The sequence below is a fragment of the Hippopotamus amphibius genome, chromosome 3 (assembly GCF_030028045.1).
Source record: "Hippopotamus amphibius kiboko isolate mHipAmp2 chromosome 3, mHipAmp2.hap2, whole genome shotgun sequence".
Taxonomy (NCBI): domain Eukaryota; kingdom Metazoa; phylum Chordata; class Mammalia; order Artiodactyla; family Hippopotamidae; genus Hippopotamus; species Hippopotamus amphibius.
In genome coordinates, this window is record NC_080188.1 from 43,018,237 (window position 1) to 43,042,481 (window position 24,245).

At 37.3% G+C, this 24,245-nt stretch overlaps 1 protein-coding gene across 1 annotated transcript; it reads left to right on the top strand.

Moving 5' to 3' along the window:
- The first annotated feature begins 364 nt into the window (after positions 1–364).
- AMTN (amelotin) lies at positions 365–22,533 on the top strand. The gene is made up of 8 exons (XM_057729723.1): positions 365–428; positions 3,675–3,761; positions 4,731–4,796; positions 5,709–5,798; positions 17,502–17,537; positions 18,933–18,959; positions 21,517–21,781; positions 22,477–22,533. Exons 1-8 carry the CDS (start codon positions 375–377, stop codon positions 22,485–22,487), a joined length of 636 nt encoding a protein of 211 aa, XP_057585706.1. The 5' UTR covers positions 365–374; the 3' UTR covers positions 22,488–22,533.
- The last annotated feature ends 1,712 nt before the right edge of the window (positions 22,534–24,245 follow it).

Genomic DNA, 24,245 nt, shown 5'->3' on the forward strand with positions numbered 1-24,245 from the left:
TGGGTAATATGATGTCTGCAGCTAATAACTCACCTAATGAAGTGTTGGGAAATGAAAGAAACCAAATGATTTCACAGACAGCTAAGTCCTGATTGGTCCCTCAGTTGCCAGCCTCCTGGAGTCAAGTTTAAATTCCTCCTACAAACTCATGGCTCATCAAAGGGTAAAATTTTTCATCATAGAAACTAGAGAAATCAACTGGACTTTGCATATTGTCTCACCTGTACATTTTGCCTAGTAAAGAGAAAGGTAACAGAATTGACCACGTTTCAAATAGAACATTCTTTTTTTTTTCAAGTACCACCTTGTCTCAAAAAGAAAAAAGTAGAGTGAAAGAATAACACTATTTTGTTGTTTCAGGTAGCAATTTGAACATGAAGACTACGATTCTACTATTGTGTCTTCTAGGATCAACTCTGTCATTACCGGTAAGTGCAAATTGTATGTTTTATGAACCAACCAGCCTCAGCTTCACCTCTGATGGTAGACCTCTCTCTCTCCTTGTCTTCTACCAAAACTGCTCTGCTTGTGACCCATTCCTTTAATTTCCTGTTTTTATTTTCCAAGTTGAAAGATGATAAAATAATGAAGTATTAGTGCATATTTCAGTGCACTTACATTGTTAAAATGCATCCACTCTATTGTGGTAGAATCTCGACTATTTTTGGCAGAGCAATAGGGTAGAAATTAGAAGAAAAAGGGATGCCTTAGATTACGTCTGTTCAAAATGAATAATTATTTTACTTCCAAAAAGAAGTTAAGATCTTCTTGCCAACTAATTATATTCTCATGACTAAAGATGTAAACTAAAACATTCTCTTTATTTTTTAAAACAGTTCTTTTTTTTAATTATTTTTTACTTTTTATTTATTGGCTGCATTGGGTCTTCATTGCTGCATGCAGGCTTTCTGTAGCTGCGGAGAGCAGGGGCTACTCTTCAATGCAGCGCGAGGGGTCCTTATAGCAGTGGCTTCTTCTGTTGCCGAGCATGGGCTCTAGGCACACAGGCTTCATTAGTTGTGGCACATAAGCTAAACAGTTGTGGCTCTCAGGCTCTAGAGCGCAGGCTCAGTACTTGTGGTACACGGGCTTTGTTGCTCCGCAGCGTGTGAGATCTTCCCAGACCAGGGCTCAAACCCGTGTCGCCTGCATTGGCAGGTGGATTCTTAATCACTGCACCACCAGGAAAGTCCAAACATTTTCTTTTTTTCTAATTGGAAGCATGAAACATCTAGATTGTGTAAACTCTAAAAAGTCTACCAAATCGTGCAATAGTAAGGGAATATTAGAAAGAAATCAATATTTTTTACTTAGAACATTTCATCACAAGATATGTTCATACATAACAGTTTTAGGGGAAAAAAAGGGCACTAGTATTTGAACACGTATTTCAACTGTCCTTCAATATTTTATAGATGTAACATGGGTACTTTGGACCTCTAAGTGAATTTCCTTTTGTTTGAGATGCTTCAGTGTGGACAATAACAAAAAATTTTTAAATATTTACTATGAATTAGCAGAATGAAAAGAAACCATTCTCAGGCCTCAAGCTTACTTAACACTTCCTTACTCATCCATGCAATCAACAAATATTTATTGAAAACTCTCTATGTACCAAATACTGTGCTAGTTGCAGAAGATACAATGGTGAGAAAAAAATACATGATCCTTCATGGTGTTTACAAAGGCTATAGATACTAATAAATATTTTAATATTAAATTATAAATTATAATGATGATTATCTCCATGAAGGAGATGAACAGGGTGATCTTATGGGGAGGGGATGGAACAAGACATGAATAAACAACCTCCTTCTTATTTCATTCCAAATATACATTTGTCCTTTAAAGAAGTTGTCCGCAAAAATGTAATCTTTAAACAAGGTAAATGAGGAAGTTATAAATTTTTTGTAAAACATGGATTTTGCACTTCTCTAAATAAGTTTGCCAAAAGGTTCTTCTAAATAAGGTGTTTCTAGTGAATTTAAATTACCATACAATTTGTAAAAACTCAAGACAAATAAAACTTTCCAGGAGCACAGCTATGATTCAAAGTGGACTGAGGAGTAGTGGGCAGGTTAATGCAGGTTGGGAGAGCAGTTAGAGTCAATGGTGCAGAGAATGCGGGAAGTAACATTAAAATGTCTATTAGGTATAGCAGTGGTATTTATCAAATAAAACTCAGGATACATGGACAAGGTTTTTTTTTTAACTATTTGTACATGAATTTGTTGAATTATCATAAACGTATATAAAATGAATCGATTTGCAAATGTGAACACTTAAAGCAGCCTAGCAATTGTTTTCAGTAAATCAAATGTTTGGGAATAGGGTGCACATCGGAGATGGGACAGGTTGCATACTCAGAAGAGTGGTCAGGCTAGGCCTCAAAAAGAAGGTGAACTCAAGCAACAACCTGCTGGTGAGGGAGTGAGCCAATGTCTGGAGAAAGAGCATTCCAGACAGAGGGAAGAGGTGGAGGAGAGGCTCTGAGGCAAGAATGGGCCTTGAGTGTCCCAGAGACAACAAGGATCCTAAATAGCAGTTGTAGAGTGAACGAGAGGAAATAAGGTAGGATAGAAGTCAGAGGGGCACTGGGGGTCCAGGGCCTAAGGGCCTTTTAGGCCATTTTTGTGTCCCTGACTAAAAACAGAAGTCAACGCAGGATTGAGCAAAGACATGAACAGACCAGACTATTGTTTGCAAAGGATCCTTCTGACTGCCATGCTGACAATGGATCATAGGGGATGAAAACACATTTGCAGAATTTATGCTTACATAATCTTAAGGTTTAAAGGGACCCCTAAGGACAGATAGTGCCAATCTTACCTCTTGCAAATGAGGGAAAAGACCAAAGTGAAATTAAGAGTCATTGGTAGCTCCAAGATATATCCCAGTGACCCAAGGGTCAATGCAGTGCTGGGGGATGCAGCCAGGAGCAAAGGTCAACCAGAGTCAACCTGGCCAGGGAGCTTCTACCTGAATGCAGATGGAGTGCTAAGAGAAGCAAATAGAAGGATTCGTTTCTTCAAGGACTAAAAGCACTTGCAGGGATCCTAATACAGGCTCTGCAACTCAAAATATCACCTTGGGCAGGTCACATTGCTTTTCAATTTCCTCATCTATAAAATAATACAACTAGATCATACGGATTCAAGGAGATTTTTACCCCTAAAGTTCAGTTATTCTTAGTACACTAGGAAAATACCCTGGCCAGGAAGGGGATTGAATTTCCATTACAGGAAGTGACTTTTCAGGCACGAGGTAAAAGCAGGAAGCTTCATGAAAATGCAGTAGAAATCATAGCAGCTTCCTTCAAGCTTTGAGAAAAAGCAAATGTGTACAGAGCTGAGGTGTGGACTATGTATTTCATGTCCTGGAAAAGGAGGAAAGCACTTTCAGAAAAGGGAACCTAGGAACTACCACCAGAAATCCATGTGCCCTACCTCACTCACTGTCCCTCCCCACAGCACCCCTCCTGGTCTGGCAGTTTTCCACTCTACAATTCCATCTCCTGTCATGCACAAAATGTTCCTCAGAGTTAAAACTACTCCAAAACACGCAAAGGCTAAAGACAGACATTTTTGCATTTGGGTCAACTTGTTACCTCCTGGAAATAAATGGATATAAAACCTCAAACACATCCCGGCTTCTGCAAATATTTGTTTTCACAGATGCAGCTCAACCCTGCTTTGGTACTTCCTCCAACAAAGGTGATTCCAGATCAGGCAACACTGCTAAACCGACAACAGCCAAATCAGGTAAGAGTCCTACAATGGGGAACATTTAGAGACCAGCAAAGGAAACATGTTAAGACCAGTGGATTTAAAATCAAGATTCACCCAAATTCTCATGACTGAGAAAGAGAGAGAAAAGCTTTATTAGGGGAAAATAAAAACAAGAAACATACTTTTTTGAAAGCTTTGTGCAGGAAAAGCAACAGACCTTCATTCTTTTTCCTTCTGTCTGTCTGAATAATAATTTGGTTTAGCAACCAAACCTAGAAAACTGTGAAAATCAATAGCTACACCTGTTGAAAAAGCTTGGTCATCTATGTCCTTAAAGTACTGTGATTTAATCATACATGGTATTTGCCAGAAATAGCAGGAATTAAGAGGTAATCTATGAAAATAATTGCAGATTTCCTCATAGTTTTCTTAAATTTCATTGTTGCTGATGTGTTACTGTAAAATTTGTCTTTGAAGCATATTTAAGTACTTTTGGAAACTGCATGATCTCCTGGCTACCCACCCCTTTCTTCCCACCCTTCCTCTGTTTAAAAGGACCTCTCCTTACCTACCTCAGCCTTTGTGAAATAGTACAATAACACCAGTCTAAAGTTCTCTTTTCCATCTATGGACATTATACAATACTCAAGTCAGTAGGCAACCTCCATTCTTAAGGAGCTAGAAGCTATGGGGACTTTCTTTGAAAAAATAATACAAAATTAGATATGTAAAATTAGTTACTAAAGTGAATAATTTATAATGAGATAAGAAACAAGAGTGAATTACACACTTTTAAGCTGATAAATATCTTAAACTTGACACATTGCTAGGATGCCTCTGAGGGCCACAGAAGGGGGCAATGCTAGTGAGAGGCCCTGAAGCTTTACCTTCATAGTAAATCCACCTTGAATGGAGTATAGGTTACTTGAGGATATCCACAACTGACAGCATTGTAAGACCAAACAACCTCTTGTCTCACACATCAATTTCAATGTTCTGCAGGCCCTCCCTTCTTTAAGTCTGATTCCATTGACACAGATGCTCACACTGGGGTCCGACCTACAATTGGTAAGTACTCTTTTATATCATTTTAACATCCATTGTTAAATAAAAATAATACCTAATGTTTAGTGTGTGTGTGTGTGTGTGTGTGTGTGTGTATTCATAGATGTACACATACACACAGATTCAGTGCAGATAAGTTGAAAGAGAAGTGACACAGAAAAGTCAAAAGAGAGTTGGATGCTATTCAATACATCATTAGAATGTTTTCTTAGCAAGAGAATGGAATTAATCTAATTTGCAAGTCTTTGCTTCTTTAGTTCTTCTCACCTTCTCTCTGAGCTCCCCTTCCGGTTCCTCTGACATATCTTCCTCATAGCAAGTACAACACCCACACAAACACTGTGACTGCTATCACCACCCAAACAACAAAAGCAAACAAGAAGGCGTAGAAAGATCTACATTCTTTTCATAGAATATCTGTGTAGTTTAATCTATTTGGGGGATAAAATAATGTTTCTTTCCTGCTTAACGTGGATTTTCTCCAGTGGTCAGATTTAAATATAGTACTAGAGAATATTCAGACTAGATACTTTATTCTGATCCTAACAATTTTCATGGGGATACCTATGAAGGAACTCATTTCTTCATAGGAAAGCTATCAGAAAAATTCCAGGAACCATAGCTGTTATAGCCAAAAAGGGAAGGCAAGTATAGAATCACTTAAGTAATCCTCAGGAGAATGGGCTAAATGCCAAAGAAAACCTTAATATGAGAAAATTAGTCCTGGACTTGATGGTTGTACTTGTAGACTAAACAAGTCTTTGAACTTCATTTATATATCTAATCCCAAATGCAATGTAATGTACTCTATATCTGCACAGCAAATCCGCCCTTTTATATTTAATAAATACAGTTTCCTGTCCTGGATGTTCAAACTGAAACAACACAATGAAAATCTCCCTCGTTGCCCTACAGCTAAATCCTGCTGCAGGGATAGCACCTGGTATCCAGACCCTCCCACTGACCCTGGGGGGATTGAAGGTACAGCAGCAGCTGCAACCACAAGTAAGTTCAAAGACCTACTCAGTTTCACCTTGGGGAGCATTTTCCCTCAGGTGAAAACCTAAAGGGGAGGAAAGAATATTTTCAAGGTTCTTTAGAGGTTTACCCAGATAATTTGCATAGGGATGTCCCACTAAACTTACAGCAGTCTTTGGCAATTTGGTTCTTGCTGAAACCCCATGAGAACACATCCAGAAAACTGAGCATGCTGCCGCATAACCTCTCTAGACTATATTTGAATTGGTAACAAGAAATATGAAGAGCTGGGGAAGATTGAGAAATAAAGAATAAAGGGGAGGATTGAGAGGTATCAGGACTCTTCTCCAGCTTGCTCTGTTTCTATTGAAGAATTTCTGGGTGACCAAAATCATTCCACAACAAAAACATAAGAGATGGATAAAGTTTATTTCCAGGAAATCTAATGTCCTCCTTTTCGTGTGCTTTTTTCATGCTTCCCCCTTTTTGTGTGCTTTTTTTCATGAGTCCCCAGGGAGTCTCTAGTTCCTTCTCTCCTCCCATCACTATTTGCTTTCAGGAAAAAACCCTGAAAAACCCTCTCACATGAAGATGGAAATGACATACTTAGGACATCACCTCTTTCAGAAGTGTTTTCATTTTAACTACAAAGCCCAAATTTTGTCTTCTTGGAACTTCTCTAAATAGTTTAATGACTCTGGAGAAAAACACAATGATCCTTTTATGACTAAATTGGTTATAGTTAACTAACTCTCCCTAGCACATGACCTCAGCCCCTATCATTCCCACATAATGGTCTAATTTTTGTAGAAGCTTTCTTGATGATTACATACATAGTATATGTTAATTATAGAGAATTTAGAAAACACAAATAAGCAAAAAGCAAAATTTAAATTCATCTATAAGCCTACCAGCCAGAATTAAACACTCTCTAGGGTATGTCCTTCCAGTATTTTTTCTATGCATATAAGTATATTTTTTAAAGAATATATGTTATTACTATATCTAATAATCTATAATCTAATTTTTTCACTTAATACATTTTGAATAGTCTTTCCTGTATTTTGTTTGTTTTTTTTTTTTAGACCTAAGAACTGTCTTTTTTATTTATTTTTTTTTATTTTTTGGGGGGTACACCAGGTTCAATCATCTGTTTTTATACACATATCCCCGTATTACCTCCCTTCCTTGACTCCCCCCCCTCGAGTCCCCCCCACCCTCCCTGCCCCAGTCCTCTAAGGCATCTTCCATCCTCGAGTTGGACTCCCTTTGTTATACAACAACTTCCCACTATTTTACAGTTGGTAGTATATATATGTCTGTGCTACTCTCTCGCTTCATCTCAGTTTCCCCTTCACCCCCCGCCCCCTCCCATACCTCGAGTTCTCCAGTCCATTCTCTGTATCTGTGTCCTTGTTCTTGTCACTGAGTTCATCAGTACCATTCTTAGATTCCGTATATGTGAGTTAGCATACAATATTTGTCCTTCTCTTTCTGACTTACTTCACTATGTATGACAGATTGTAGTTCTATCCACCTCATTACATATAGCTCCATCTCATCCCTTTTTATAGCTGAGTAATATCCCATTGTATATATATGCCACATCTTCTTTATCCATTCATTTGTTGATGGGCATTTAGGTTGCTTCCATGTCCTGGCTATTGTAAATAGTGCTGCAGTAAACATTATGGTACACGTTTCTTTTGGGATTATGGTTTTCTTTGGGTATATGCCCAGGAGTGGGATGACTGGATCATATGGTAGTTCTATTTGTAGTTTTTTAAGGAACCTCCAAATTGTTTTCCATAGTGGCTGTACCAACTTACATTCCCACCAACAGTGCAGGAGAGTTCCCTTTTCTCCACACCCTCTCCAACATTTGTGGTTTCCAGACTTTGTGATGATGGCCATTCTGATGGGTGTGAGGTGATACCTCATTGTGGCTTTGACTTGCATTTCTCTGATGATGAGTGATGTTGAGCATCTTTTCATGTGTGTGTTGGCCATCTGTATGTCTTCTTTGGAGAAATGTCTATTTAGGTCTTCTGCCCATTTGTGGATTGGGTTATTTGCTTTTTTGGTATGAAGCTGCATGAGCTGCTTGTATATTTTGGAGGTTAATCCTTTGTCCGTTGTTTCATAGGCAATTATTTTTTCCCATTCTGAGGGTTGCCTTTTAGTCTTGTTTATGGTTTCTTTTGCTGTGCAAAAGCTTTTAAGTTTCATGAGGTCCCATTCATTTATTCTTGATTTTATTTCCCTGATTCTAGGAGGTGGGTCAAAAAGGATGTTGCTTTGATGTATGTCATAGAGTGTTCTGCCTATGTTTTCCTCTATTTTGAATATTCACTTACAGCATTGTGAATCACTTAAAACATTGTTTTTAATGATTGCTTAGTGCTCCATCATATCACAAAAATTGGGGTTTTCTTCCAAAATTTTGCTTCTATAAACAATACTACAGTGAATGTCCTTTGACTAAGTCTTTCACCATATTGGTGATTACTTCCTTAAGACCATTTCTTAGGAATAGAATTTGTGGGTCCAAAGGTATTCAAAAATGTAAGACTTTTAATACACATTCCCAAATAATGAAGCATGACTATATCCTAACCATCTTCCTACCACTATGGACACCTCCAACTTATATAGCAAGCTTATATTAATTAGTAATTATAATCAAAGCTGAGTTTAATTGACAAAATAATTTTAAGCTGCTCAATTTAAATTCTATATCATATGCAACTAATACTGTCTTCTGTACCTTCTTTTGTCCAAAATAACAACATAAGAAATTCTATACTGCGTCATTTATTCATATTTATAAAATTCTGTAATATTGTTTTACTTTTCTTTTTTTAATATTGATGTGTATACTAGTCTATCAGTAAGTACTTATTTCTTTCTTTTTTTTTTTTATTTTTTTGGGGGTACACCAAGTTCAATCATCTGTTTTTATACACATATCCCCGTATTCCCTCCCTTCCTTGACTTCCCGCCCCTCGAGTCCCCCCCACCCTCCCTGCCCCAGTCCTCTAAGGCATCTTCCATCCTCGAGTTGGACTCCCTTTGTTATACAACAACTTCCCACTGACTATTTTACAGTTGGTAGTATATATATGTCTGTGCTACTCTCTCACTTCATCTCAGCTTCCCCTTCACCCCCTGCCCCCTCCCAAACCTCGAGTTCTCCAGTCCATTCTCTGTATCTGCATCCTTGTTCTTGTCACTGAGTTCATCAGTACCATTTTTAGATTCCATATGTGTGAGTTAGCATACAATATTTGTCTTTCTCTTTCTGACTTACTTCACTCTGTATGACAGACTGTAGTTCTATCCATCTCATTACATATAGCTCCATCTCATCCCTTTTTATAGCTGAGTAATAGTCCATTGTATATATATGCCACATTTTCTTTATCCATTCATTTGTTGATGGGCATTTAGGTTGCTTCCATGTCCTGGCTATTGTAAATAGTGCTGCAGTAAACATTATGGTACAAGTTTCTTTTGGGATTATGGTTTTCTTTGGGTATATGCCCAGGAGTGGGATGACTGGATCATATGGTAGTTCTATTTGTAGTTTTTTAAGGAACCTCCAAATTGTTTTCCATAGTGGCTGTACCAACTTACATTCCCACCAACAGTGCAGGAGCGTTCCCTTTTCTCCACACCCTCTCCAACATTTGTTGTTCCCAGATTTTGTGATGCTGGCCATTCTGATTGGTGTGAGGTGATACCTCATTGTGGCTTTGACTTGCATTTCTCTGATGATGAGTGATGTTGAGCATCTTTTCATGTGTGTGTTGGCCATCTGTATGTCTTCTTTGGAGAAATGTCTATTTAGGTCTTCTGCCCACTTGTGGATTGGGTTATTTGCCTTTTTGGTATGAAGCTGCATGAGCTGCTTGTATATTTTGGAGGTTAATCCTTTGTCCGTTGTTTCATAGGCAATTATTTTTTCCCATTCTGAGGGTTGCCTTTTAGTCTTGTTTATGGTTTCTTTTGCTGTGCAAAAGCTTTTAAGTTTCATGAGGTCCCATTTGTTTATTCTTGATTTTATTTCCCTGATTCTAGGAGGTGGGTCAAAAAGGATGTTGCTTTGATGGATGTCATAGAGTGTTCTGCCTATGTTTTCCTCTAGGAGTTTTATCGTGTCTGGCCTTACATGTAGGTCTTTAATCCATTTGGAGTTTATTTTTGTGTAGGGTGTTAGGAAGTGTTCGAATTTCATTCTTTTACATGTTGCTGTCCAATTTTCCCAGCACCACTTATTGAAGAGGCTGTCTTTTTTCCATTGTATATTCGTGCCTCCTTTGTCAAAGATAAGGTGCCCATATGTGTTTGGGCTTACTTCTGAGTTCTCTATTCTATTCCATTGATCATCCTTTCAATTTTTGTGCCAGTACCATACTGTCTTGATCACTATGGCCTTGTAGTATAGTTTGAAGTCAGGAAGCCTGATTCCACCAACTCCATTTTTCCATCTCAAGATTGCTTTGGCTATTCAGGGTCTTTTGTGTTGCCATACAAATCATAAGATTTCTTGCTCTAGTTCTGTGAAAAATGCCATTGGTAACTTGATCGGGATTGCATTGAATCTGTAAATTGCTTTGGGTAGTACAGACATTTTCACGATGTTGATTCTTCCAATCCAGGAACATGGTATGTTCCTCCATCTGTTTGTGTCATCTTTGATTTCTTTCAACAATGTCTTAAAGTTTTCTGCATACAGCTCTTTTGCCTCCTTAGGCAGGTTTATTCCTAGGTATTTTATTCTTTTGGTTGCAATGGTGAATGGGAGAGTTTCCTTAATTTCTCTTTCTGCTCTTCCGTTTTTAGTGTATAGGAATGCAAGAGATTTCTGTGCATTAATTTTGTATCCTGCTACTTTACTAAATTCATCAATGAGTGCTAGCAGTTTTCTGGTAGAGTCCTTAAGGTTTTCTATATATAATATCATGTCACCTGCAAAGAGTGACAATTTGACTTCTTCTTTTCCAATTTGGATTCCTTTGATTTCTTTTTCTTCTCTGATTGCTGTGGCTAAAACTTCCAAAACTATGTTGAATAATAATGGTGAGAGTGGACACCCTTGTCTCGTTCCTGTTCTTAGACGGAATTCTTCCAGTTTTTCCCCATTGAGAACGATGTTGGCTTTTGGTTTTCCATATATGGCTTTTATTATGTTGAGGTAATTTCCTTCTATGCCCATTTTCTGGAGAGCTTTTATCTTAAATGGATGTTGAACTTTGTCAAAAGCTTTTTCTGCATCTATTGAGATGATCATATGGTTTTTATCCTTCATTTTGTTGATATGATGTATCATGTTGATTGATTTGCGTATATTGAAGAATCCTTGCATCCCAGGGATAAACCCCACTTGATCATGGTGTATGATTTTTTTAATGTGCTGCTGCAGTCTGTTAGCTAGTATTTTGTTGAGGATTTTTGCATCTCTATTCATCAGTGATATTGGTCTGTAGTTTTCTTTTTTTGTGACATCTTTGCCTGGTTTTGGTATCAGGGTGATGGTAGTCTCGTAGAATGAGTTTGGGAGTGTTCCACCTTCTGCACTATTTTGGAAGAGTTTGAGAAGGATAGGTGTTAGCTCTTCTCGAAATGTTTGATAGAATTCGCCCATGAACCCATCTGGTCCTGGGCTTTTGTGTTTTAGGAGATTTTTAATCACTGCCTCAATTTCTGTACTTGTGATTGGTCTGTTCATGGTTTCTATTTCTTCCTGGTTCAGTCTTGGAAGATTGTATTTTTCTAAGAATGTATCCTTTTCTTCCAGGTTATCCAATTTATTGCCATATAGTTGCTTGTAGTAGTCTCTCATGATCTTTTGTATTTCTGAGGTGTCCGTTGTTACTTCTCCTTTTTCTTTTCTAATTCTGTTGATTTGCATCTTCTCCCTTTTTTTCTTGATGAGTCTGGCTAATGGTTTATCAATTTTGTTAATCTTCTCAAAGAACCAGCTTTTAGTTTTATTTATTTTTGCTATGGTTTCCTTCCTTTCTTTTTCATTTATTTCTGCTCTGATCTTTATGATTTCTTTCCTTCTGCTCACTTTGGGGTTTCTTTGTTCTTCTTTCTCTAGTTGTTTTAGGTGTAAGGTTAGGTTGTTTATTCGATCATTTTCTTGTTTCTTAAGGTAGGACTGTATTGCTATAAACTTCCCTCTTAGAACTGCTTTTGCTGCGTCCCATAGGTTTTGGGTTGTTGTGTTTTCATTGTCGTTTGTTTCTAGATATTTTTTGATTTCCTCTTTGATTTCTTTAGGGATTCCTTGGTTGTTTAAGAGTGAATTGTTTAGCCTCCATGTGTTTGTATTTTTTGCAGTTTTTTTCCTGTAACTGATATCTAGTCTCATGGCGTTGTAGTCTGAGAAGATGCTTGATATGATTTCAGTTTTCTTGAATTTGCTGAGGTTTGATTTGTGACCCAAGATGTGATCTATCCTGGAAAATGTTCCGTGTGCACTTGAGAAGAAAGTGTAGTCTGTCATTTTTGGATGGAATGTCCTATAAATATCAATTAAGTCGAGATGGTCTAATGTGTCATTTAAAGCTTGTGTTTATGTATTTTCTGTTTGGATGATCTGTCCAGTGATGTAAGTGGGGTGTTCAAGTCTCCCACTATTATTGTGTTACTGTTGATGTCCCCTTTTATAGCTGTTAGCATTTGCCTTATGTATTGAGGTGCTCCTATATTGGGGGCATAGATATTTACCATTGTGATATGTTCTTCTTGAATGGATCCCTTGATCATTAGGTAGTGTCCTTCCTTGTCTCTTTTAATAGTCTTTACTTTCAAGTCTAATTTGTCTGATATGAGTATTGCTGCTCCAGCTTTCTTTTGACTTCCATTTGCATGGAATATCTTTTTCCATCCCTTTACTTTCAGTCTATATGTATCCCTTGGTCTGAAGTGGGTTTCTTGTAGGCAGCATATAGAAGGGTATTGTTTTTGTATCCATTCAGCCAGTCTGTGTCTTTTGGTTGGAGCATTTAATCCATTTACATTTAAGGTGATTATTGACATGTGTGTTCCAATTACCATTTTCTGAATTGTTTTGGGTTTGTATTTGTAGATGTTTTCCTTTTCTTGTGTTTCCTACTTAGAGAAGTTCCTTTAGCACTTGTTGTAAGGCTGGTTTGGTGGTGCTGAATTCTCCTAATCTTTGCTTGTCTGGAAAGCTTTTGATTTCTCCCTCAAATTGGAATGAGATTCTTACTGGGTAGAGTAGTCTTGGCTGTAGGTTTCTCTCTTTCAGGACTTTCAGTATATCCTGCCATTCCCTTCTGGCCTGCAGAGTTTCTGTAGAAAGGTCAGCTGTTATACTGATGGGTTTTCCCTTATATGTTGTTTATTGCTTTTCTCTTGCTGCTTTTAATATTTTTTCTTTGTGTTTAATTGTCGTTCGTTTGATTAATATGTGTCTTGGTGTATTTCCCCTTGGGTTTATTCTGTATGGGACTATCTGTGCTTCTTGGACTTGGTGAATTATTTCCTTTCCCATGTTGGGGAAGTTTTCCACTAGAACCTCTTCAAATATTTTCTCAGACCCTTTCTTGTTTTCTTCTTCTTCTGGGATGCCTATAATTCGAATGTTGGTACGCTTAATGTTATCACTGAGGTCTCTGAGACTGTCTTCTATTCTTTTTATTCTTTTTTCTTTTTCCTGCTCTGTGGCATTTATTTCCCCCATTCTATCTTCCAACTCACTTATTCGTTCTTCTGCCTCAGTCATTCTGCTGGTTATAGCATCTAGAGTATTTTTAATTTCAGTTATTTTGTTATCCATTGCTGTTTGTTTCTCTGAGTTCTTATGAACTGTTTCTTGTACTTTCTCTATTTTGGTATTGAGATTTTGTATCATTTTTACTATCATTACTCTAAATTCTTTTTCAGGCATTTTTCCTATTTCCTCCTCATTTATTTGGTCTTGTGGGTTTTTTTCCTGCTCCTTTGCCTGCATGGTGTTTCTTTGTTTCCTCATGGTTGTCCAAACTTTTGGGGTTGCTTGTCCTGGTGGTAGAGGTGTTTATAGAAGACTGTCCAAGCCTCAGACTAATGTCCAAGTATTGGATTAAACAAATATTGAGTCTAGGAAACACATACATGTATAAGACACACAATTACTGAATCCATTAGGACATAAGACTCTAGAAAGACCTGACAGAACCCCAGTGTGCTATCAGATATTCAAAGAGAAACCCAACAGAAATTGACAACTGAAACAGAACAAATCAGACAAAAGCAAATGCAAACAAACAAATAAATAACACCTTACACATACAAACATTAATCTAGGGAGATTTTGTAAGCTAGGATCAAATATAGAAAAGAGCCAGAGTACCACCAGAGAGAATGGAGATTCTCAGAATGTAATTAGACAACTGTACTAAGAACTAAGATAAAGACAAAAACCTAATATTAAATACCAAGGCGGTGCATCATCTGGAGAATAGAGCAAGGCATTTGAGCAGATCGATAGTGTTGCTTATAAGTATGTTAAGATAAAATAAACTTAAAAAGGCTGGAAGAAAGGGGAACAGAAGAGCATAGTGTGATTGGAAATATGCAAATAAAAAGAAAGGAATAGAAATGTATAAAAGATAGGGATGAAAGGAAAGTATGAGAGATATATTGTCCGTACTACCAAAAACTTAGCTAGATATAGAAGTATATAAAAAGGAAAAAAAAAAAAAGAATAAAAAATATCATTAAAAAATTATGTTATAAAACTTGTAGATCCCTTAGGGCTAAGATCGTATTTAATAAAGGAAAAAAAAAAGAGAGAGAGAGAGAAAAAGAAAAAAGAAAAAAAAATCCAGAACTGATCCCAGAATGGACCAGTTCAATAGGAATTGATACTAATATTTCTGTTTCCTTAGAGTCTGAACTGTAAGTGTCCTTCTCCTCACCTTGGGTTTTTTTGCATTATTCTGTGACCAGCAGAGGTTCCTTTATTGTTCCTCTGTAAGTGTCGGTGTGTGGGGAGGGAGAGGATACAATAGTAGCTCCTTCTCCTGGGAGTGAGTGAGCAGTGGCGCACTTGTTGTTTCAGTCAGGCTTGGAGGTGCCTGTTGCAGAGGGATGCCGGTGGCTCAGGCGTAAACAGAAAGTCTTAGAGTTCGGCCTCTCTCGGGTTTTTGTTGTTGTTGTTGTTGTTTTGTTGTTTTTCTAGGCAGCCTCCCTGCTGCCGCGTTCCAAGGGGTTTTAATCCAGCCCCGCCAGAGTGCCTGAGGGTGCTTGTTATCCCTGAGCGCAGTAGGTGGCCCACAGGGCGTCTCTCCACTGCCTGTTGCAGAGGCCCCGAAAGAGAGAGAGAGGTTTTGTGCGTGGCTCCTACCCCCCCACCCCCCGGTGAGCCCGCAGCCTCCAGCCACCATCATGGCCGGGCAGCTCTCAGGGGCAGGCACTCCTCGCCGCGGACCTCTTCCCTCCTGTCCTCTTGGTCTGTCACCTTACTGGCAACAATGTTTCTCACCCGGAACCAGCTCTCCGGTTCCCACGCTCCCGCTCCCGGACCCTCCGTTCAGCTGCGGATCGATGTCTCAGTCCGGGAACGCTAAGCTGCGCTGCGGACCCTCCGTATGTTTCTCACTCCCTCCCGTCTGCCACAGCTCTGCCGCTTCACCCTCTTTGAGCCCTCGTAGATGCCTCCCTACTGGTTATGTCGGGCTCCTTGCGGTCCTTTCTGGTGTCCGAGGCAGTCTGCTGGTGTTCAGCTGGTTCTCTGTGGGAATTATTGCCTCCTTCGGTGCATTCCCAATTCATCTGTGGAGAGGGATGCATTCCACGTCCCTCTACTTCGCCGCCATCTTTTTTCAGTACTTATTTCTTACAGATATATTAGAGTCTTCACTCAAAGTATTTGCTGCTTATTTGTATCTTAATAATAAAAGTGATCCTCAGAAAAAGACTAGAGAGAATAGCAAATAAAATGAGAATCTCTTTACTACATGACCCTGATATAATCCATCTACCAATTGCCCAGGTTCAGTTTCAATTGCTGGCCTGCTCTAATCTTGAAGTCAGACTTAGTATATCTTCATATTCAGCAAAGAATATATCCATGGAGTCAAAGGCATAAGTGGGCACTGTAGATGTTACTAAAGATTCAGTAGAGACAGTTTGACACTGCATACTCCCCAACATGCAATATACAAATTAATTCTCATTCTCAGGGGGATTCTTCAATGTCTCTGGGCTATGCCACCACAAAGGGTCCCCATACATGCCTTCTCCTGTGTAGCCCCAGTCCCTCTGACCCTGTCTCTCCCTATGCAGAGTATCTTACCTCCCTGCTAGAAACCTGGGCACCTGTCCACAGCTCTCATTTATCCAAGCAAGGCCAGAGTGGCTAAGAGTGAACTCTAGAACCACAAAACTTCTGGTCAAATCCCAGCTCTCCACTTACTATCTATGTGGACAAGTTACCTGTGACTCCCTTTCTTCATCATTTAAAATAGAGATTAATTAGAATCTACCACTAGAGTTGTTAGGATTAAATGAGTAAATGTACATAAAACATTCAGAACAGTGTCTATCACATGGTACTCATTCAATAGGTGTTAGCTATTATTTCAAACAATTTCTCTATCAAAAAGCTAACAATTTTTCTCCTTATTGTTACATTGGTGTTACATTATTTAATTATCCTTCAGTACATTTTTTACTTAGACATCTGTGGTTTCCTCTTTATATCCTTCTGTTCCTTCCAATTTGCCTTTAAAGAAGAAATTTTAATTTTGTTTTCTCCCAAATCCTGCGTCCCTTCCCTTCAATCCACTTTTCCATTGCCACCCTGAGGATTAGTTGCTTTTGGTCAGTAGCCAAGGATCTGACAGAGAGTAAGGCTTTTTCTTAAATGTGTGTACTTTTCACCTTTTGGCATTATGGGTATTACTGTACAAACTTTTTGATAAATAATAAAGTTAAGAGTCTTTTTATAAGACTTTCAAATCTTTTAAGTCGGGTAGTATTAAAAGATCCATTACGATAACTTCTGTGACAGTGTGAGTTTCTATAGAAATAAAAATAAACCTTAAAACGCTAGTTCTTTCTGACAAACCCTAAGGTTAGTTCTTAGAATGCTAGAGCACACCAACACCTCACCCAGATCTTTCCAACTATAAATTCATAACATTTACATAGTTATCAGTGACCCGTAGGGTATTTCTCACTTAGCTCTAAGAACTCTCTTAGGACCTGTGTTGTCGAACAGTATCATCCAATATTTCCTACCAGTGCTCTATTTTAATAGCAAAATATCCAGGCAACCATTATGAGACTAAATACACATGATTCAAGAAATCTTGATATTTTAAAATATCCATTACATGTTTTCATGTATCTTCTGAGATGCCATATAAAAGAAACACGTGCATTTTATCAACATGATTACTTGGAATAATTTTAAGTTTGAAGACAGCTTGAGATCAAAATTATTTTTTGTTCATCCTATTTACTAACTTCTAGCTTTTAAGGGTTCTGCCTTGGACTGGTTTCTAAATCTCTTTGCGCCTAATCTTTTAACAAACTGGACGAGTTCCAATTCCCATCCTTCTCTATGCATCCGTATCTATGATCATAGGTGATACATTAAACAAATATCTATTCAATAAATATTGTATACTTTTTTAAAAGTTTATATCATCTGCCAGAATTTACCTTTTAATATATATTTTTTTACATTTTTCACTCTTTTTTCAGATGTTACCAGTTATCGTGGCACACCTTGTAGCCCAGGTAAGATTATTTTGTAATATGATTTTTATTTTATGCCATCTTAGTGTGAAATAATCTTATCTCATTTCACCAGATAGTTGCCAAGTTTCCTATTTACTTTGCACTGTATGGACACTGATAATAACAAAGGATGATTACTGAGCACTTACTATGTGCCACGCACTGTTCTAAGTACCTTTTATTTATTATGTACTCTCTCACCTAATCATCAAAACAATCTTTTATAGACAATATTTTTATTTCCAATTTGAAGATGAGTAACTGGGGATACTTACAGTTAGTTACTCAGTTACAATCACACAGTTAGTAAATGTCACAGATGAAACAACCAGTCCCTCCTTTAAACTACACTGTTAAAAAAATTAATTAATTAATGGGCTGATCTACTAATTAATGATATGGGGGATTTTTATCTCAAATTTATTCATTAACTATACGTCTTTTCCCTAAAAATGATACACTTTCCTCTCTCTATTTTCCTTTGTGAAAGGGAATTCTTGAGATCATTGATAAAATTACCGAGGGCCAAGATCAAATATGAGCATCAGATGGCAGGCAGCACAGAGACACTGCACACGGCCCTCTCTCCCTTGTTCTGTAGTAACTATTTCACCTTTATCGCTAGGCCTCTAAAGCTTGTCCTCTAATAGATTCATCAGAAAAGACTCGACACACACACGTTTTACTTCTAAAAGCAGAATCAAGTATAAAACTCATATTAACTCTTAATTCCACATATTGGAATACATTCTAAGGAAATAATATGAAATACAGCAAAGGTTTCTTTACAAATATATTCATCAAAATAATTTTATAGTAGAGAAGACTATCAGGTGCAACCTACAATTAAACAAAAGGAAAATTATTACATAAACTGTACAACATAAAAGCAAATACTTTGTGACCATTCAAAAGCATATTTATTAAAATTTGTTGATAATGTGGTTAAATGATTTTTGCATAGTATTAAAAGAAAAGGTAAGACAAATTTTTAAAAAATTGTATGACTTTTAGTATGTAAAAAAGAAGTGTTTGAAAAACGTGGAAGAAAAATTTCACATTCTGCATGATGGGATCATTTTTTTTTCTTTATTGCTTTCTGCATTTTCCAAGTCTCCTCTAATGCACATCTATTACCTAATAATAGGAAATCTGTAATTTTTGAAATGCAGAAAACCCCCCATCACTCAGATAATAAATGTTAGCCGTCCAGTATCATGTGCTGACTTGATTTTTGTGATACAAGTCAAAGGCAGTTTAAATTATTGTTGAAAATAAACATATATATCTCTTTATAATATTTATAACTATTTTAAGTTTTTAAGTTATGATATATATCTTGCCTCAAATATATTAAAATCTGTCTAACAACTTGTATTATTATTTTCCTTTTAGGGTACTATCCTAAGCTCAGAGGAATTGGTAAAAAAGAAAAATTAATTACTAGTATTTCAAATTCTTTTCACTGCTACCACAATGCTGTTTTCTATCCTCATACAGTCACTTTTAACCACAACCCTTAAATCTGGTGCATATTATCATAAACTGAACACTTTTATAGGTCCTCACATTAGGTTATCTTTTGTCTAGCTGGGGATTTCATTATCCTCCTCCAGCTACTTTTCTGCATTAATTTGACTTAGCTTTTATTTTCCACACATTGATGTCAGCTTCAGTTCTACCCAGAAAGCCAGTGCATATTTTTTAAACTTTATATTGATTAAAATAGAGGGTTGCAAGTTATTGAAATGCATGAAGATTTAGAATAATATACATATTGATATTTAGTGCAGGAAGGATTAATTTTTTGACTTTAATGTTTGTAGAAAAATATATTATTTTTCTAGCATCTTATGGCGATGAATGAACTATTCTCTATACATATGAATAACTAGAGGGCTGAACCTAAATAAAACTCATAGTATCATTACTAGGCATTTCTATGCATTTCCCCATAAGTCATTTTTAGAGAAAAATTATTTGAATTATTATGGTATCTAAACATGACATTGAAGTATAGAGTTGAGACAATATCTGAAAAGACAGTTTTTTAAATCTTTCTATTATGAAAAAGGTAGAGATTTGCTAAACTGTTCATAAATAAAATCAAGTAACGGGGCTGTTTTGCCAACACTGATACATGAACACCCATATCTACCAGTTCTTGACCCGATTCTATAAAAGAGGCACTTTAGTAGATTTTTTTTACATGTATTGCCTTTAATTCTCACTGGATTACAAAGTAGAGATTTTTAACCCAACTTTATGTAAAAAGAAACTGAGGCTCTGAAAGTTTAGCAACTTAGGTCCCAGGGTTAAAACAAACAAACAAAAAAAAAAGGTAGCTCCTGATAGAAAACCATTTTTCTATCCACTATACCAGTGGTTTCTTTTTTGTTTTTTTGGTGAAACTCACAGTAACAGGTATATTTTTCATGTAACTGAAACACACACACACACACACTTTTTCTAACTCTTATGCTTTATTCTACATTACTTGGACAATAGTCTCAGAACAACAGTACAAATATTCCCACCACCAATAAGGCTGATGACCAGTTAATTCTTTCTTTTTTGCAAAGTCTCTCCCCACCTATCTTCCCTCCATTTAAAAAGTTATACCATATCCACATTGTCAGAGCACAGAGACACTGCACACGGCCCTCTCTCCCTTGTTCTGTAGTAACTATTTCACCTTTATTGCTAGGCCTTATGTCCATGTGTCCCTGGTCAGTTTTGTTATCTAAAGCTTGTCCTCTAATAGATTCATCAGAAAAGACTCGACACACACACGTTTTATGAACCAATATTTACCCTTACTATACAGAGTGCACTGGTAATTTATAACCTCTTTTTTTTTTTTTTTTGCCTTATTTTTTAATGATGGCTACCACTCACCTTTATTTCAAATGTATGAAAGTCACAACTGCCAATTTGAAAACTTCTGTACTCTACTCCTATCTTTCATTCAGCGTAAGTCTAATTCTGGTTTCAGCACCTCATAAATCTAAGACAGTGTTTTTTAAACATCAGTCCTGGACCATCAAACCAGGACAACTTGGAGCACTTGTTAAAAACGCATATTTCTGTCTCCAGGTGGTTCTTATGCAAACTAACAACTGAGAACCACGATCAAAGAAAAGAACCTATATCTTAATTGTGAGCTCTCAACCCTTTTTATTCTATGAGAATCCCATCAGAACTGGGAGGTCCCAGAAAACTGGTTCCTGCCTGAACTCTCTCCAAAACTAGCTGATTTCAAATTATTTCTTCTTAGGAAGAACTTTTCACAGTAATTTTTTCCCAGGGGAAAAACAACAGCAACAAGTGTAAGTAGCAACAACATTCATTACCAGTGTGCAAATCATCGACAGTCCAAAAGAGAGAAGATCCACTGAGTAACCTCAGAGGATACACCACAGGCTGAATTGCCAAAAGAAACGTTTCTGACTAAATATTCCAATGCCCTTGAAAAATACATTAAAAAAAAAAAAAGAAAACTTGAAGGGATGCAAACCATGAGATAAGAACTGATTAATCTACTTGAATTTTTAGTCTCTTAAATTACTTTAAAAAAAAAATATGGGCAAAGGAGAGACTATGGTGTAGGTCAATAACAGAAATGCAGCCCACCGTAATTGTATGGATTTTCTGTCTTAGTTCTACCTCCAGATACACCTGATGAGAACAAATGATGCATTATTCCCCTTCCTGTGACTAGCTTGATTCTGGCTTTCCCTTTCTAAGGAAAATGGAGCACAGCAAGGAATCCCAGGAATGAAACCAGCATCAGGCTTGGCTTGGGCAAGGGAGGCATTTCCTCTGAGGGATGCTCGATCTTTACTGTTTTTTCTGACTCAACCCTCTCCATCTGCAAATCCTATCCAAACCTGCCGCCCTCAAAGAAGAACAAAGCTGGCTGACCAGCCTTAAAATGTGTCCCTTTGACTTTGTTTTCTATTTCCTTCTCTCATTCCAGCCAGCAAACCCCCAAATCTTAGCAGGCCTTATCTTCCATCCCTTGTTTCCCGGAGCCATCCTGCCCACCAGTCAGGCTAATCCAGACATCCAGAATGGAATCCTTCCTGCAGGACAAGCAGGAACAAATCCTGCTATCCAGGGAACCCCAGAAGGCTCCTTCCCAACTCCCAGTGGTACAGACGACGACTTTGCAGAGACCACCCCTGCAGGCATCCAAAGGGGCCCGCACACCAGCGAGGAAACCACCACAGGGTCGCCAAAAGGTAAGTTCTTCAAGCTGGGAAAGTGTCCCAGGCCCATAAAAGTCATTTGCAGAGTGAGAGAGAAGAGTTCCTTGTCTTGCCTTGACAAATACAGATCCTAATAATATCAGGGAGCCCCTTTACTCACTCACATTTGATTCCAGCAATGTAAGGGAGTATTTTTACTGGGCTACCAACCCTATTCCTTATTCTATCCAGAAAGAAGACATTTAATTGCTGGCGTAATATACTTTCCATGTTAGGTCAGAGCTGGAAATATTTGCAAACAGACAGTGCTCTTCCTTTCCCACCCTCCCTGCACCCCTCAAACACACACAGGACACAGTTAATCAATTGAGATACTCTTTTCCACTCACTAATCATGGATGAGCCTCAGAACCTTCCTAATATAAGGTTGCAAGCTGCTGCTAGTAATATAATAGAGTTAGCGCAATAGATGAACCCATGTGCCATTCCCCTCAGATGGGACTTAAGAAATGTTGCAAAAATAAGCTCTTCTAGCACCAACCAACAGAGATAATCGTTTAATTTGTGAGGATGTCCAGACCTAAATATTTCAAATATCTAATGGCCAAAAGAATGATTTGCTATTCATACTCTTGCCCCAAGAAAAGAAATTTTCATCTCAAGTAAAAATGTTTAAATTTAATATGCTTTTACCTACATTATAAAAAAGTGTACTTTTTTTTTTCCAGGAATTCAGTAAGCTGTCTCAAATTTTTTCAACTAAGCCACCTAAAATGTGGTGATACGTGAGAATCTTTTTCATTGATCATATTATTGCATAGATTGAGACATATTGGAGAGTATCAGAAGAAATTAATTCTTAGTTTACCTAAAAAGTTTTCTTGAAATTTCAGAAAGTATATAATTCCTGGAGAATATTGACTTCTGAAAAAAGACTACTAATTAAGTGGATAAATTTGTCTTTGAAATATAACATTATGTCACCTTGGACCCAGAAGCTATGTATATTAAAATGTATTTTGAAACTGACTCTTTTTCTTCCTCGGAGGTGAAAGTCGGATCATTTCAGAAACTGCACTACCTCAGGGCACTTAGATGATGCTCTTGATCTAGACTTTTTTTGGAAGCTGGCAATGCAGCAGTCATGGGAATGGACATCCACCTGTGTAAGCACAAGTTCTAATTTCCTCACAACCATCTTAGGACCAACTCTCCCCCATAAGAGCCACAAATTTAATTTTCAAAAGCAAATTAATTGCAAATTAAAAGCAAATTACATGTTCATCTAAAATATGCAGTAGAAGCCAAGAATTATAAGCCATATTGTCTGTCCTCAAGTTGCTTATATACAGAGCTAGTGATTATGGCATTTAATGTTTAATTTGTTATCTCTGAAAGTGAGGAATGACATTGATAAAATACCTGCTAAAGAGATGGAGGAGTCATGCTCCCTGATTTCAGACTATACTACAAAACTATAGTAATCAAAACAGTATGATACTGGCACAAAAACAGACACATAGATCAATGGAACAGGATAGAAAGCCCAGAAATAAACCCACACATTTATGGCAAATTAATCTACAGCAAAGGAAGCAAGAATATACAATGGAAAAATGTATCTTCAGTAAGTGGTGCTGGGAAAACTGGACAGCTACACGTAAAAGAATGAAATTAGAACATTCTGTAACACCATATACAAAAATAAACTCAAAATGGATTAAAGACCTAAGTGTAAGACCAGATACTATAAAACTTTTAGAGGAAAACATAGGTAGAACACTGTTTGACATAAATTGCAGTATATCTTTTTGGATCCACCTCCAAGAATAATGAAAATAAAAACAAAAATAAGCAAATGGTACCTAATTAAAATTAAAAGTTTTGCACAACAAAGGAAAGCATAAACAAAATAAAAAGTCAGCTCTCAGAATGGGAGAAAATATTTGTAAATGAATCAACAGACAAAGGATTAATCTCCAAACTATACAAACAGCTCATGCAGCTCAATATCAAAAAAACAAACAACCCAATCAAAAAATGGGCTGAAGACCTAAATAGACATTTCTCCAAAGAAGACATACAGATGGCCAAAAAGCACATGAAAACATTCTCAACATCACTTATTGTTAGAGAAACACAAATCAAAACTACAATGAGGTATCACCTCACACAGATCAGAATTGCCATCATCAAAAAGTCTACAAATAATAAATGCTGGAGAGGGTGTGGAGAAAAGGGAACTCTCCTACACTGTTGGTGGGAATGTAAATTGGTACAACTATTATGGAGAACAGTATGGAGGTTCCTTAAAAACTAAAAATAGAACTACTATATGATGCAGCAATTCCACTCCTGGGCATATATCGGGAGAAGACCATAATCCTAAAAGATACATGCACCCAGAGTTCATTGCAGCCCTATTTATAATAGCCCAGGGCATGGAAGCAACTCAAATGTCCATCAACAGATGAGTGAACATATAATATATACAATA